This window comes from Sceloporus undulatus, chromosome 1, assembly GCF_019175285.1.
Source record: "Sceloporus undulatus isolate JIND9_A2432 ecotype Alabama chromosome 1, SceUnd_v1.1, whole genome shotgun sequence".
NCBI lineage: Eukaryota > Metazoa > Chordata > Lepidosauria > Squamata > Phrynosomatidae > Sceloporus > Sceloporus undulatus.
The window spans coordinates 159,500,129-159,515,147 of record NC_056522.1 but is presented as its reverse complement, the minus strand read 5'-3'; the positions used below and the strand labels follow the sequence as shown (position 1 = coordinate 159,515,147).

General features: G+C 41.0%; 1 protein-coding gene across 4 annotated transcripts in view; it reads left to right on the top strand.

Annotated features, from left to right (window-relative positions):
- Positions 1–15,019, top strand: part of SLC23A1 (solute carrier family 23 member 1) — a 42,044-nt gene that overhangs the window by 15,957 nt on the left and 11,068 nt on the right. For all 4 annotated transcript variants that reach the window (XM_042445292.1, XM_042445293.1, XM_042445294.1 and 1 more), the window contains 7 exons: positions 326–448; positions 3,337–3,494; positions 3,596–3,684; positions 7,202–7,269; positions 8,622–8,803; positions 10,482–10,602; positions 12,377–12,533. In XM_042445292.1, the coding sequence (XP_042301226.1) occupies positions 326–448; positions 3,337–3,494; positions 3,596–3,684; positions 7,202–7,269; positions 8,622–8,803; positions 10,482–10,602; positions 12,377–12,533 (898 nt within the window). The remainder of the gene's footprint in view (positions 1–325; positions 449–3,336; positions 3,495–3,595; positions 3,685–7,201; positions 7,270–8,621; positions 8,804–10,481; positions 10,603–12,376; positions 12,534–15,019) is intronic.

Genomic DNA, 15,019 nt, shown 5'->3' with positions numbered 1-15,019 from the left:
GGTTACAGCTAGTGTCTTTAACTCATCATGGAAAACACACCTGACGTTGGAAAAGGTACTGGCTTTGCTGGCTGGACGATTCTGGGAGCTAATTTTCAAGCTCTGACTATTACCTGTTTCAAGCCAGAGTAGCCCTCCTCAGCTTGATCCCCTCCAGATGTTTTACTCTACAACTCCCATCAGCCCTAAACAACAGCCAATGAGAAGGGATCATGGGAGATGAAGAAAATAGTCATATAAGTTTGGGGAATTCTGCATTTGCATGCACATATGCTTTTCTAGGATTCCACTTCTTTGTGCTAATGTCTTCCTCCGTCATTTTCAGCAAAAGCCAGGAAATGGAAATCCTTCGGATCTACCAGAATCTCAACAGAAGATGGCTGTTGATATGATCTATACAATTGAAGATTCACCTCCATGGTATCTCTGCATCCTACTGGGATTTCAGGTAACAGGTTGATCAAGCTCCATCTGTTACTCAGTTGTTCTGGACATGGGGCCAACGCTGCTCCTAATGACTATTTTGCTTATTCACGCTAAATAATTCTCATGTGCTCGTCATTTCTAATACCATTATCCCAGACTTGTGTTCAAAAGAACTTATATTTTGTTCTGTGGTATTTCTTCATAGGACGTACCATTTTTAAAAAGCACAAGTAGCATTTACTGAGATATCATGTCGTACTGATTTGAACATTGGACTACAACATAAGGAGACCAGGGTTGGTCCTGTTCAATCATGATAATCCACTGAGTGACCTTGTGAAACTGAACTCAACCTTAGAGGAAGGCAGTGGATAGCCACCTCTTAATAAATCCTGCCAAGAAAATCCTATGATAGGGTCTCAATAATTCAGAATTGAGTTGAAGGCAAGCAACAAGAAACATTTATTGTGAAGATGTGTAAGATGCCTACAGTTTTCCTTCTGTAGTGGAACACAGTGATGAAATATTCCGTTTTGTTGATCTCACTAGGTTTGGCGTCACCCAGTGCGACAACGCCTGGTGTCATCCCCCCCGCCTTTACTTCCTCCCATACCTCACCTATGCAGCATCCTTACTAATGTTTTTTGTACTAATCTTACTTATAAATCAGTATATCACTGAATGTAATGGTAATAATTGTGACATAAAACAACTAGCAAAATTAAAATTATACCTTTATATATCATACCCACAGCCTAAGTGTATTTACATGTACATAGCTTCATAAGTGGAACATTGGTAAAATGTGATGTTGTTAAAGAATTTTTTTAAAAATAAGAATTTTTAAATTTATTTTTTAATTTAAAAATTAATTTTGAAATTTGATTTATAAAAAAAAACACCTGGGGCCTCTCATTTCTCTTCCCACTGAGCCTCACCTCCACTCACACCATCTCTTCACCATTTTAGAGAGATACAAGCAATTGCCACAGTTAATTTCAGTCAAAATACAGATGTTTGAGGAGCAGTGGTGTCACCCCCCCTTAAGATGTCACCTGGTGCGATCTGAACCCCCTACAGGCCCTAGTGACGCCACTGGTTGATCTGTAGAACTGTTATCTTATTTACACCTTTTTGATGTTCCGGTGTGTTTTTAATCCACTTATTTTAATGTATTTTAAAATCTGAAATTCTGTGTAATCATGAATAATACATTGTGTGTGTATGTGTTTGAGCCTTCAAAGTGCCTGTCAATTTATAGTGACCCCATGAATTTCATAGGGGTTTTTTGGGCAAGTAATATTCAGAAGTGATTTTGCCAGTTCTTTCTTCTGAAATATAGCCTACAGCACCTGATAATCATCGGTGGTCTCCCATCAAAGTACAATAGGCTCTCAAAAAAAACCCTAATAGCATCTCATGATCCTAATTGATAGTTGAATGCTATTGGATGCACATACTGTATATTTAATTCACATACACAAGCACAGGCACAGTTATTTTTAATAATAACAAGAGAGACAATAGGAGATTCATTTGGATATGGGAGCAGTGACTTCTTAACTTTTTTTGAACCTCTGGACTTCACCAATCTCAGGGTTCCTTCAATCATATTGATTATTCCCTCTGATTTTTCAAGATCAAACTAAGCAATCAACATGCACTAAAGAAGAGGTGCATCCTCAAGTGATGAAATACATCTCTTTACCATTGTACTTTCTTACCGGCACCATCTCCATATTTTGTATTTAAGGACTTTGTTTTGGAAGCAGTCGTTGGAAACACAGGATTTGGTATGCAAGTTAATCTGCAAGTCTGATTGCTGTGACATGCAGGTCAGGGAATAGATGGGTGGAAAATGAATTCTCCTTAACATCCATGTTGACCGTCTGACTGCACTTTTGTTGTAACTGAACACTTGTGTCTTCAAATAGTATTTTGCATGCCTGTGTGTGTGTGTGTGTGTGTGTGTGTGTGTGTGTGTGTGTGCATGCACCCCCCCCCCTGAAACCACCTGTCAACATTATGGCAACCCCATGAATTTCATGGCTTTTTTTAAAGGCAAGGAATAGCGAAAGGTGGTTTGTCACTGTCTTTTTCTGAAATATAGCCTACAGCACCTGGTATTCTCTGGCAGTCCCCCTTCCAAATATTAACTAGGCCTGATCCTGATTAGTTTCTAAGTTCAGATGAGATCTGGTGCTTTCAAAGTATTTAGGCCTAGAAGTTGTGTACCCTCAAGTCATTTCTAACTTACGGCAACCCTAAGGTGAACCTATCATGGAGTTTGTTTGTTTGTTTGTTTGTTTATTTATTTGCAGTATTAATACCCTATCCTTCAGCCCTAAAGGCTCTCAGAGCGGCTTACAATTATTGTTATTTTTAATTAGACGTTCCCTGAACTCAAGCTTACAATCTAAAAAGACATGACATAAAAGGAGAAGGGAATGGTGGTGGGGTTTTCTTGACAAGATTTGTTCACAGCAGGTTTGCCATTGCCTTCCTTTGAGGCTGAGAGCATGTGACTTGCCCAGGGTCACCCAGTGGATTTTTATGCTTGAGCAGGGACTCCAACCCCAATCTCCAGAGTCTTAGTCCTACACTCATACCACTACACCACACTGACTGCTTAACTTATACATATCTGGAAAATTTGCTAAGTCCAATGCAGAGGAATAACAGAAAAGAGGAATGTAAGAACTAGATATAGGGAATGTAATATAATACATGTAATATAATATACAGTAATACATGTAAGAATGAATTCTGAGTTGGATATATACATGCATGATAGCATAGAGAGATCCCATCCATAGGAGTAGAAGGGGAATCTTCTTGTGATTTCAGTGCTGGGAATGTGCCTAATAGTATCTTCTTTTGACCTACCCTCCCTCCCAATTTTCTTTCCAGCACTATTTGACATGTTTCAGCGGCACCATTGCTGTTCCCTTCCTCCTAGCAGAAGCCATGTGTGTAGGGAAGGACCAGTACACCATCAGTCAGCTCATTGGCACCATCTTCAGCTGCGTGGGGATCACTACTCTCATCCAAAGCACTGTGGGGATCAGGTATGTTCTACCTGGCTTGCCTCCTTGGTGAATGTAAAAGGAGCCAAGTTGGTCGCAGTCAAATTGGTAGCAAACGGTGTTCTTTCTTTCTGGCAATCTAGGCTTCCTCTGTTTCAAGCCAGCGCACTGGCTTTCATGATTCCTGCCAAGTCTATTCTGGCCCTGGATAAATGGAAGTGTCCTCCAGAAGGTAAGTCATGGTGATAATGTGATTAAAGTCTGTTATTAATTATGTGTGAGTGTCATCACACTGAAGCCTAGTCTTGGAATGATAAGAGTTTTATTACACAGAAGAAGAAAAAATGGGGAAGGCATTATTTTCACCACTTGGTGAATGACTACCATATATACTCGACTATAAGTTGACCTCATGTATAAACTGAGAGCAGGTTTTGGGGCCAAAATTATGGATTTTGATATGACCCATGGATAAGTCAAGGGTAAAATCTAGGGGTGTGTAACAAAAGATCTAAAGGATGAAGCAAAGGAAAACAATGCCAAATAAGTTATAAAATTCCAGCAAGCATAACTGTGCTCACACTAAAGGCTGGATGAATGAGAGTAGATGAGGATTAGTGTTTTCAGGACAGATTATGATCTTGCCTTTCAACAAGGGACGGTTCCTTTTTAAATAAGAGTTAAAGGAAAGAACATACATTGACCCGTGGATAAATTGATTCAGAGTTTTGGGTCAATTTTTTTACTTACATTTCTAGACTTATACATGAGTATATACAGTACAGTAATTTAATACATAGGCTAAATCCTATTGTTATTTCCAATTACAGGGGACCCATTGACTCAGTGGGATTTGCCTGTGTTTACCAGTTAGCCAACAATTGATTAAAAGAGTCTCCTCTGATTGGGACTGAATATGTAAGATCAAGGCCATAATCAATTACCACAATTAACTAGATGTTAGCTGAAGCACCTTTACCATTAAGATCCCAAACTAGTAAAGATAGGGAAGCATATGGCCCTTTGGTAGTTGTTGGATTCTGTTTTTTCTCACTTCCAACCATCATAGTCATTGTTCAATACCACCAAGAGGCACTGACAGCAGGTGAGTTCTATATCAGTGTGGCAGTGAATCTGCTCTGGGTTTTATTAGCAACTTTGTTTGAACTATTGATACCACTATTGGAAGGGGATAGTGTTCAGCAAATGGACAGCTCTTTTAAAGTTCATACTAAAATCTGGGGAAGATTTACCAGTCTACTGATTTGGAAGACACTGGCCACCACTGCCAAAAGCCCCAAGGTTATTGAATGCTGCAGTTCTGTGCACACTTACTAGGAAGGCAGTACTAATGATATCAGTGTAACTCCTGAGTAAACATGGATACAAACTGCCTGTTAGCCCAGATCTTCAACAATGGCTCCTTGGGTGCTTCACTACCTTTAGGGATAAAGGCTTCTCTATGGTGGCACCAGTGGAACTTTGCTTTCAGTCCAACGCCTATTTGTTTTGCACCATCATTCTTATGTTTCAGAAACAAGGCTAAATTTATCCTTATTTGCATGAATGTCTGATAAGAATTATTTTTTTCTAACCTGCTCTTAGCTACTATCTACCCAGTTATTCGTTTTAAGGTGTTGTTATTCAGTTGGGTGGATACTTAGCTATGTAGCCCCCTTGTTTATGTAGCTAAGTAGTGTCTTGCAGCCTGGTCCCTCCAATCATCACTTACCACTGGGAGTAGTGAGGGGTCTGTTTCCCTTTCAGTCAGTACTCCCTCTCACATGAGTGATTTCTGGTGTCATAGTCAGAAGCAGGATCTCTTTAGCAATTCCTCTTCACACCTAAGATCACCTGTGTGAGGGAATGTCAGTCAATCGCAGTGGCTACTGCCCAGGAACTGATAACTGGGGGACTTCCACAGATCCTACAGATTTCCTAAATTAGTGAATACTTAGGAATTGTGACTACTCTGTTATGCATAGATTATGCATTCCTAACTGCCTTTGTGAAATTCAGCCTTTGTTTTCTTCTACCATTGGTTAGTTATATATTCTTAAATTATGCTTGTAAGATCTTCTAAAGATCTAAATGTTGAAAAGTTGGCAAATAAATTGAATGGATGGATGGATGGTTATTTATGTTCACCTACTGTCACTTCAACTGGAGATTCCTTTTTTTGGAATAGAACTGTAGAGATTAAAGATCCTTGAGGTATGAAGAGATGAAGTTCAGAGCCAAGGTAGTGCAGAGCAGGTTTTTTGGAAATGGGAACCCCCCCCCCTCCCCTTGTCACTTCATTCTGATTTTTGTTAAGCCACTGGTCATAGACTGGGATGGTCAATCTGTGGCTCGCAAACCACATGTGTCTCTTTGACATATAATTGTGTGGTTCACAGAAATATCTTGGCTGAGCTCCTTTTTGCATTACAATTCATATAAAAGATAAATAATTTTTTCAAGCTTTATTATTATTTACTAGGCTTTACAATTATTTAAACTGAGAGTCCACTGGATTAAAATGTAAGTTCATGGTGAGTAAATATATTTAAGAATTTAAATCCTAATTTTAATGCTAGATTCGAGTCAGGGATTAAGACAAATAAATATTAAGATATATAAATATCATTAAAATACCTCTTTTTACCCCTTTTATTTTTATTTTTGGCAATCTCATTTAATGTTAATGAAATGCCAATTTTATATTTTATTAGTTGTTTCTGTATCAAATATGCCTAATATAGTTAAAGCACTGATCAATCAGGATTTTGAAAGCATTTGCTATACGCGTGTGTGTGTCTGTGTCTGTGTGTGCACGCGCACACAGTTTGTGATAGTGGAAACCAATACAGATCTAGAGATTAAAAACTACATACATTAAGAAATATTATGTACATATATTTCTTAATGTTTATTATATAAATATTGTAATAAAATGTGCATGTAGCAACAGCAACATATGTGTAATATTTGTTCCTAACTTGTGGCTCTGAACCATCTGAATTTTATCATATGTGACTCTTACATTAAGCAGGTTTGGCCACTCTTGGTATAGATGAATGGTGAGATCCATTTCCTGCCCACACAGAGGAATGGCAAGGATAAACTGTGTAGGTGATCTATTCTTTTGGTTTCCTATTATAGGAAATCAAAGGAATAAATTATTCATATAGTTTGCCTTTCCAAGAGCCCCTTCCCCTTTTTTGTCTATACCGAAAGCCTAGAACATTTTAAATAGGTGTTAGGAGAGTCCAGTATTAAATATTATGTTTAAGGGGATCACAACTGTTTTGAAAAGACACAATTCATGGCTGTTACAGAATGGCAGAATAATCAGCCTCCGTGTTTCTACTTGCTCTTCATATTGGCTTAGCATCATCTGTCAGCTCGGTTCCTTCCTCCATACAAGGCTCAGCTCCCAAGGTGGTGCAGTCAGCTAGTTCATTGCTACTGAGTTGTTGGGCTGTATCTCTCCCTCTTCTTAATCAGCTACCTAAGCTTTAGCTGCAATTGTTCTGGTTATATTTGCTTTATCATTCTGAGAAGGCTGCCCCTGCCCTGCCAGTCTTAGCACTCCTCTGTTGACCTCTGCCAGGGGTGAGGGATTGCCTTGCAGCTTCAGCAGCCCAAGCTGATGAATGAGTCACATTTTCTAACCGAGGCTTCCCTTGTGCATGTTCCCAAGTTCTGGTGACCCCTTATTTCTAAGCTCTCACATCTATTAACCTTTCTTTTTTTCAACTGTGCAGAGGAGATCTATGGCAACTGGACCTTACCACTGAACACCTCTCATATATGGCAACCAAGGATAAGAGAAGTAGGTGGAACAAAACCTTCAGGCTTCCAAGGGATGATCCAGATCCAACACAGCAACACTTCTTAGAATGGAAAACTCTCTCTAAATCAATGCATACTCCCTGTATACTTGCCAGGTGCCCTTCCCAATGTGGTGCATCTCCCTTTCCTTTCTCCGTACACGCTTCCTCTGGCTCTTTCTCCTACTGACACTCCTACCCTCTCCACCGCTTTTTTTCTTCCCCTACACTCTTTCTCTGCTCTCCTATAAACTCACCAGGCAGCAGCAAACTCCTCTCTCTCACTCTCACTTAAAATTTAGAAGGATTGAGGTGTCCCCATCCCTGTAGGCCTATGTGGGGCAATGTGGGGTAGGCCTATACTAGCCAGAATATTCCAGGCTTCCCTTGGAATATTCTGGCCCTGAATTCCCCCCTCAACCAGCTCTCTTTTGCTGTGGATTTTCAGCTTTCACAGCAAACAATGGGTGGTTGTCTTTCTGCAGGGTCCCCATTTGTTACCCAACATCACTGCTGAGGTTAGAATGAGGCACCCAGCCATTTTATCAGTGCTGGGCATCTGATTCTGACCTTAGAGAAAATCACACTTTCAGCAGCACCACCAGGTAGCTCGGCAGGACTGTGAGTAAAGAAAGAGAGCCAAAACCCTGCAGCAAAAGATGAGTTATGTAAATGTGGGTTAGGGGGAGGAAGCCTCAAATTGGGTGCAGTCGTCGAGAAGACAGTCTTCACCCATTTTGGAGTTTCGGTCCTGCGTCATGTAAACTAGACACAGCAAGCCGGGGGGGGGGGGAGTTTGGGGGAATTGCTCCATGTAGACAAGCCCATAGAGACTAAGGACTGGAGCACAGCTTTGACACAGCTTCTGGCCTCTTAGAATGTGTGTGTCATTTAAACAGCATACCTCCAAAGTGATCCAAAGCAGATTTATTTTGGCCTGTCTGTTCCAGCCCTGAGAATTTTAAATACTACTTCCTTGCATTGCAAATCCAAGGGGGAAAATCCACACAAAAGTGGAATCATAGCACTATTGTTCAGCAGTGTGAATGGTCTCCATGTGAAAGTGTGCCTCCTTAGTGTGCTGTCCAGTTGCTAAGTGTAGATGGACCACTTTACAGCTATTGAAGATGCTCCTTTCTTATGGCTCTTTATCTGTATGGGCTGGGACACACTTTGCGGTAAAGGAATACTTCAAAAAGAGGATAGTCATCCTCTGTAAAGTGGGATGCATGGCCATTCTATCACAAATGTAAGGAATGTTTATGATACTTGATCTTAATTATGCTGCTTAACTATCCCACATTCCCTTGCTATCAGTTTAATGTAATCTTTCCCCCATTTCATTTTACCATAGATCCAAGGAGCAATCATTGTTTCCAGCCTGGTGGAAGTGATAATTGGGTTGGTGGGCCTGCCTGGGGCCCTGCTGAGTTACATTGGACCACTCACAGTCACACCCACTGTCTCCTTAATTGGTCTCTCTGTCTTCCAAGCAGCAGGTGACAGAGCTGGATCACACTGGGGCATTGCAGCATTGTAAGCTCTACTTTTTCTGTATTGTAGAATTTCAGATAGAGGCAAGAGATGAAGGCCGGGCTTGGGGGCGGTGGGGGGGGGGCGGTGGCGGTGTGTAGCCCTGTACAGATGTGGAGAAAGAAGCCCTGATGGCACAGTGGTTAAATGCCAGTACTGCAGTCACAAGGTTGTGTGTTCAGTCCCAGGGTTCCAAGGCTGATTCAGCCTTCCATCCTTTTGTAGGTCAGTAAAACGAGTACCCAGTTTGTTGGGGGCAATTGACTTACAGATTGTAAACTGATTAGAGAATGCTGAGTTCACTATTAAGCTGTATAGAAATGTAAATGCTCTTGGAGAACTACTGCAGAATCTTAAAGGAATGAACTGCAGAGGTGCAAGTCAGACACTTACATGCTTCCTTGTCATCTCACTCCACTACCAGATGTACACAAGTGAAGCAGTGAGCAAAATTAAAATTAAAAGTCACTGGCATTTTTCCTCTCCAAATGTACAGAGGGGCATGTACAACACACACACACACACTTTATGAAGATTTGATGAACTGAAGGTGTATGTGCGTGTTGCACCTGCCCTTCTGTATGTTTGGAGAGCCAAACTACCAGTGACTCCTATGTCAAGTGATGAATCCATTTTGTATTTTAGCCTACACTTGGAGCATGGGGTGGTAGTCACATCAATTAAAGTTACTAGAGGAGTTTTCAGTGGCATTAGAAAGAATGGGTCTGTGGCATGGTAAGAACATTGCTAACAATGGGTCTGTCTCCATTATAACAGGTTTTGTAGCTTTGCAGTCTTGTATCCATACAAACAGCCTTTCTACATGAAGAGATGGTCTTTTGGCCCATTTGACTGCAATCACTGGGACTCACACCCTTTGGAGAGTGCCAAATGAAATACCTATAATTCATAGCTTAAAGGATATGTACAGCTCATTCACTTAAATATGTATGTGTGCACATGTACATTTGTAGGCATTGAACTGAGAATTACAAGTCACTCAGCCCCACGTTTAGTTGTGTGTACTGACTGCACTCCAAAGAAGTAACTTTTGCTATTTTTACAAGAAAGTACACTAAGATCTGCATATAGACTCTGAACTGCAAAATTGTGGGATAGGGGAGAAAGAAACCAATTGGTAAAAGAATTGAATGCTCAACACTACAGCGGATGTTACTAAACACAAACCACTACAGAAAATGGAGCCAAATCCTCTTTGATGTTGTTAAACATCTCTGTCCCATTTGGCTGAAATCAGATTCAGGGCCAGTTCATGGGACACCCTGCCTTTGCTTGTATTTGCTCTGAAATGTGCAGCAAGAAAAAACTGCCTAGATACCGTTAGTTTAATTTTGCCATTCTTAGGCCTGTTATACAGACTGCCAAAATAAAGCTGCTTTGGGTCATTTTGGAGGTATGCTGTTTAAATGATGCATGCATCCTAAGAATCCGGAAACTGCACCAGAGCTGCACTCCAGTGCTTAGGAATGGAGTGTGGCTTTGGTACGACCTCCGGACTCTTAGGACCCATGCATTATTTAAATAGCATACCTCCAAGAGACCCGAAGCAGCTTTATTTTGGCAGTCTGTAATAGGCCTTCAAAACAGCAAAAGAAAAGTACTGTATGTTTCTGCACCCAATTTGTTCTTACAAAGTCTTTTTTCCCCCTCTTGTAAACAGGTCAATTGTTTTAATCATTGTGTTTGCTCAGTACCTACGTGATGTGTCTTTTCTTTTCCCTGGCTACAAATTTGGAAAAGGGTGCACTTTTTTCCGGATTCAGATCTTCAAGATGTTTCCAGTAAGGAGGATCCTCTTTATTTGATGCCTAAGCATGAAAGCATCCCATGGCCACAGTTTAATTGGATAGAAATGGCTTGTCTCTGCTATTTGAAATTTATTATATTTCTATTTCTCCCTTTCTCTAATGAGATCAGGATGGTAGAGAAATTCCCAGACACCACCATTTATCCTCTTAACCTGTGGGATGAGAATAAATTGAAACTTGCAGGATTAAAATTCAGTCTCCCCATTGTTATCCAACATTTCATTCAGCAGGAGTAGGCAGACTTCAGAATTGCAACAAGACCTTTTCACACTACATAATTATAGCACTGTGATTCCACTTTAAGTGCCACAGCAATATCTTATGGAATCCTGGGATTTCCAGTTTAGGTAAGGATGCTTAGAATTCCCAGCCAGAGAGTTCTAGTGCCTCACTAAAATATGAAGCCCAGGATTACATTTGATGGAACTATGGCAGTGACAGTGGAATAAAACTGCTTTAACTATACAGTGTGAAAATGCCCTAAAGTCTCTTTTGGTGGTGGAAGTTTGTCTCTTTCTATATTTTTTTTGGTGTCTGATTAGGTGTATGGAGTTTATCAGACATGGGGAATTGGAAGTATAATCCGATGGCAATCTGAACGCAATCATGGGGTTTAACGTTATTGTGTGATAACCCATTACACACAAATTCAGGCAATGGGAAGTCAGTCTGAATGCAATCATGGGGTTTCACGTTATTGCGTGATAGACTGCCACATGCAAATTCGGGCAATGGCATGCTATTTTTGGGCAATGAGGAGCCATTTCGAACGCAATGCGTATTTATGTAATTGCGCGAAACTAGCGACTTTAAGTGAATGCATTCTGGCCTCACTTTCTTTTCATTCGAATTTAAGAGAAATTCCTCTCATTTGATAAACTCCTGTGTCTTGTTGTAAAAGTGCTGGGGGTGAAGATTTAGCTCTGCCCTCCGCTCTCATGGTATTTTGTTCTATGTGCCTTCAAGTCATTTCCAGCTTATGGCAACTCTAAAACAAACCTATCATGGGGTTTTCTTTGCAAAATTTGTTCAGAGAGGGGTTGCCTTTGCCTTCTTCTGAAGCAGAGAGAGCGTGATTTGCCCAAGGTCACCCGATTTGTTTCTGTGGCTGAGTCGAGATTTGAACCCTGGTCTGCATAGTCCAGCGCTCAAACCACTGCACCATGCTAGCTCTCAATAGTGAACCCCATCCAAACTGCCCTCCTATGGTTGTTGTTGTGTATCTCCAAGTCATTTTTGACTTACAGCGACCCTAAGGACAACTAGATCATAGGGTATTCTTGACAAGTTTCTTCATAGGGGGCTTGGCATTGCCATCTGAGGCTGAGAGTGTGTGACTTGCTCAAGGTCACCCAGTGATTTTTTTTATACCTGAGCAGAGAATGGAACCCCCATCTCCAGAGTCCTAGTCCAACACTCATACTGTTACACTATGCTGGCTCTTACTTGTGAATGAAAAAGAAACTCTCTCACAGCTAGACACTACACCTTTTACTTTTTATCTCATTTGGCCCTAAATTCCACTCAGCCCAGCAGTGCTTGGAAAAGACTTAAAGGTTTACTACAGGCTAAATGAAAACTATAGGGCTATGAGTGTGATAAATATAAAATGAATGATATATTCACTAGTGTACGTTTTAGAAAAGTTTACTCTCCCAGCTTGCATTTCCTTTCTTCTTTAAAAAAATTGATAGGAATATATAGAAGATAATGGTAATGTTTGCACTATTCTGTGTCATATCTACAGATCATTCTGGCCATTCTGGTGGTCTGGCTGCTATGTTATATTCTGACAATCACTGATGTATTTCCTCGCGATGCAAATGCATATGGATTCAAAGCCAGAACAGATGCTAGAGGTGAAATCATGTCAATTGCACCATGGTTCCGTTTCCCCTACCCATGTAAGTATTTGGTATTCTTTAGTAGTTCCTTCCTCTGTGCTTTATTTTCACAGCAATCCTGTGAGGTAGGTGATGCGTAGATATAGTAGTTGGCAGGGCTAAGTGGGGATGCTGGACCAGTCTATACCAATGTTACCCATGCTGCTCCATATAAATTTTGGTATAAATGATAGCCCTTAATGACCCCTAGATGAACTCTAGTAGCCTGTCCACCATTGCCAGCAAGGCATGAGGACATGTACACACACCCCTGAGGGGCACCCACATCATCATATCTAGGGAGTCGCATAAGAGGATTATCATAGGACCAGGAAGAGCAAATGTTTGCCTTGCCTGAGGCTTTTGCCCCCTCCCCAGGTCTGTTGTCCGAGCAGCTTAAGACCACTAAGACAATCAGACAGGGACATCCAGGTGAAAAGCAAGTAAATTAAACACCTTTGTTCTCACCATCAAGCACCTTTGCCAGAAGCAAGATTTTGCCTATAAATATCATCAGATTTGCCTGTTCACTGGGCCAGTCTGGATTTCAGGGGGAAGCTCTGTCCCCTTGAACCCTGACCTGACTCTTGGCTCCTGACTCCTGGCCAGTCATTCCATGGCTGAGCCTCATACCATCCCCATCATATTCTATTTGGATTCCTGGTGGGAGTCTACATTCTGGTACGTATCACCCCAGTGATGCCTAAAATCCTATTCCATGCTAACTCCTTCTTTTCCTGAGCCTTGTATGCATGTGTGTGTGTATGCGCAGCGAATGTGTTTCCCCTATTTCAATAAATTAGACATCTAGTTATTAAAGTCTGTCTCAGCTCTATTTATTGGCATCCCCTGGTCTACTCCGTATACACAATGGGAGACGATTCTGCAAGGGCTGTCATAGCAGGCCCTCCTTTTGCAATATTTGAGCTAATAACAATAGTAATAAAATTCCCCTAAACGGACCCTTGGCTACACCAAAGGAGTAAACCACACTGGCTGTCTGTCTCTTCTGATGCTGGACATCGCCAGTACTTCCAGAATAAAAGCAGTATAGCAGACCTGAACCAACTATGTGCTACTTTTCATTGATCTCCACGTTCCCACCTTAAGGTCTGAGCCTCATTTTTTTTGGCTAGAAGCTTGGAAAAATTACTTTATGGAGTACAGCTCCCAAAATCTCCCAGCTAGAATGGCCATTGAGTGTTCTGGGAGTTGTACTACCAAAAAAAATATATCATGATTTTGTCTAATCTAAATTGTGTTTTAAAATCACAGGGCATGGAGAAATGAAAAGAGGATGAGGCTGTTATCCTTATCTGATTTTAAGGAACATGCAGCTCTTCAGAAGTAATTAGACTACAAGTCCCATCAACCCGAGATCACAATGGCAAAAGTGAAGTATCATGGGGGTTGCAGTCCAAGAAGATCTGGGGTGGCTGCATTGTCTCAGTTATTGTCGCCTTCTCCCATCTCTCTGTTAATCTAGCATTAATTGCTTTCATTTGGCCTCATGCTGGAACAGGAGCTGATTTTTCTCTTTCATTCAGCTATATGACTAATGATGATAAACTCTAGTGCCTAGAGAATAAATGTCAAAATGAGCCATGTGACAAGCTGAGCTCATAAATTTTTGGTGAAAAGTAGTGGCACACTCTATAAATTCTAGGATTGCATGGAAGTGCATAAAAATGTTCTATGAAATAGCTGCTGTGAGTTTGTGAAGGGTACAGATGAGGAATAAGTCCTGGCCTTGAAGACTGGGCTAAAATCCCCCCACAGCTAAAGAAGTGTAGTGGTTAGCGTGTTGGCCTTGAGACATCACACTATGTAATGATAGCACCATTATTCCACTTACACTACCATGGCTGTGTTCTGTGGAATCCTGGGATTTGTAGTTTGGCCAGAAGCACCAGTGGCACCCTGGCTGAGGATTCTCAAGGCTGGTCCCATAAACTGACAATCCCAGGGCTCCACAGGATGGAGCCATGACAGTTAAAGTAGAATCATAACTGCATGGTGCGAAAGGGCCTCTGGGTTAAATTTTGGGCCAGTCGCTCTCTTTTTCTGAGCCTGACCTGCCTCTCAGACTTGTTGACAGCTGCATCCACACAGAAGAAATAATCTGGTTTGACACCGGATTTCCACTCTGGTGCCACAACAAACTACAATTTTCAGAATTCCATAGCATTGAGCCATGGCAGTTAAAGTGGTACCAAACTGGATTATTTCCACTGTACGGATGCAGTCATAATAAACCACAGTGGGAGAAGTGCCATCATGCCTGTTATAATAATATATAATAATAAAGGATTTATTTATAGTCCGCCCAATCACAAGGAATCTGGGCGGGTTACAACAATAAAAATACATAAATATAAAATACATGTTTGTTGCCTTCAGTTTTTGGTAGGGTTATAAATGTACCAAAGAAATATAGAAATAATGATGTTTTCAGACCCATACCACTGAAAGCATGTTCTGTGTGCTTGTGATAAATCAAGATCTAA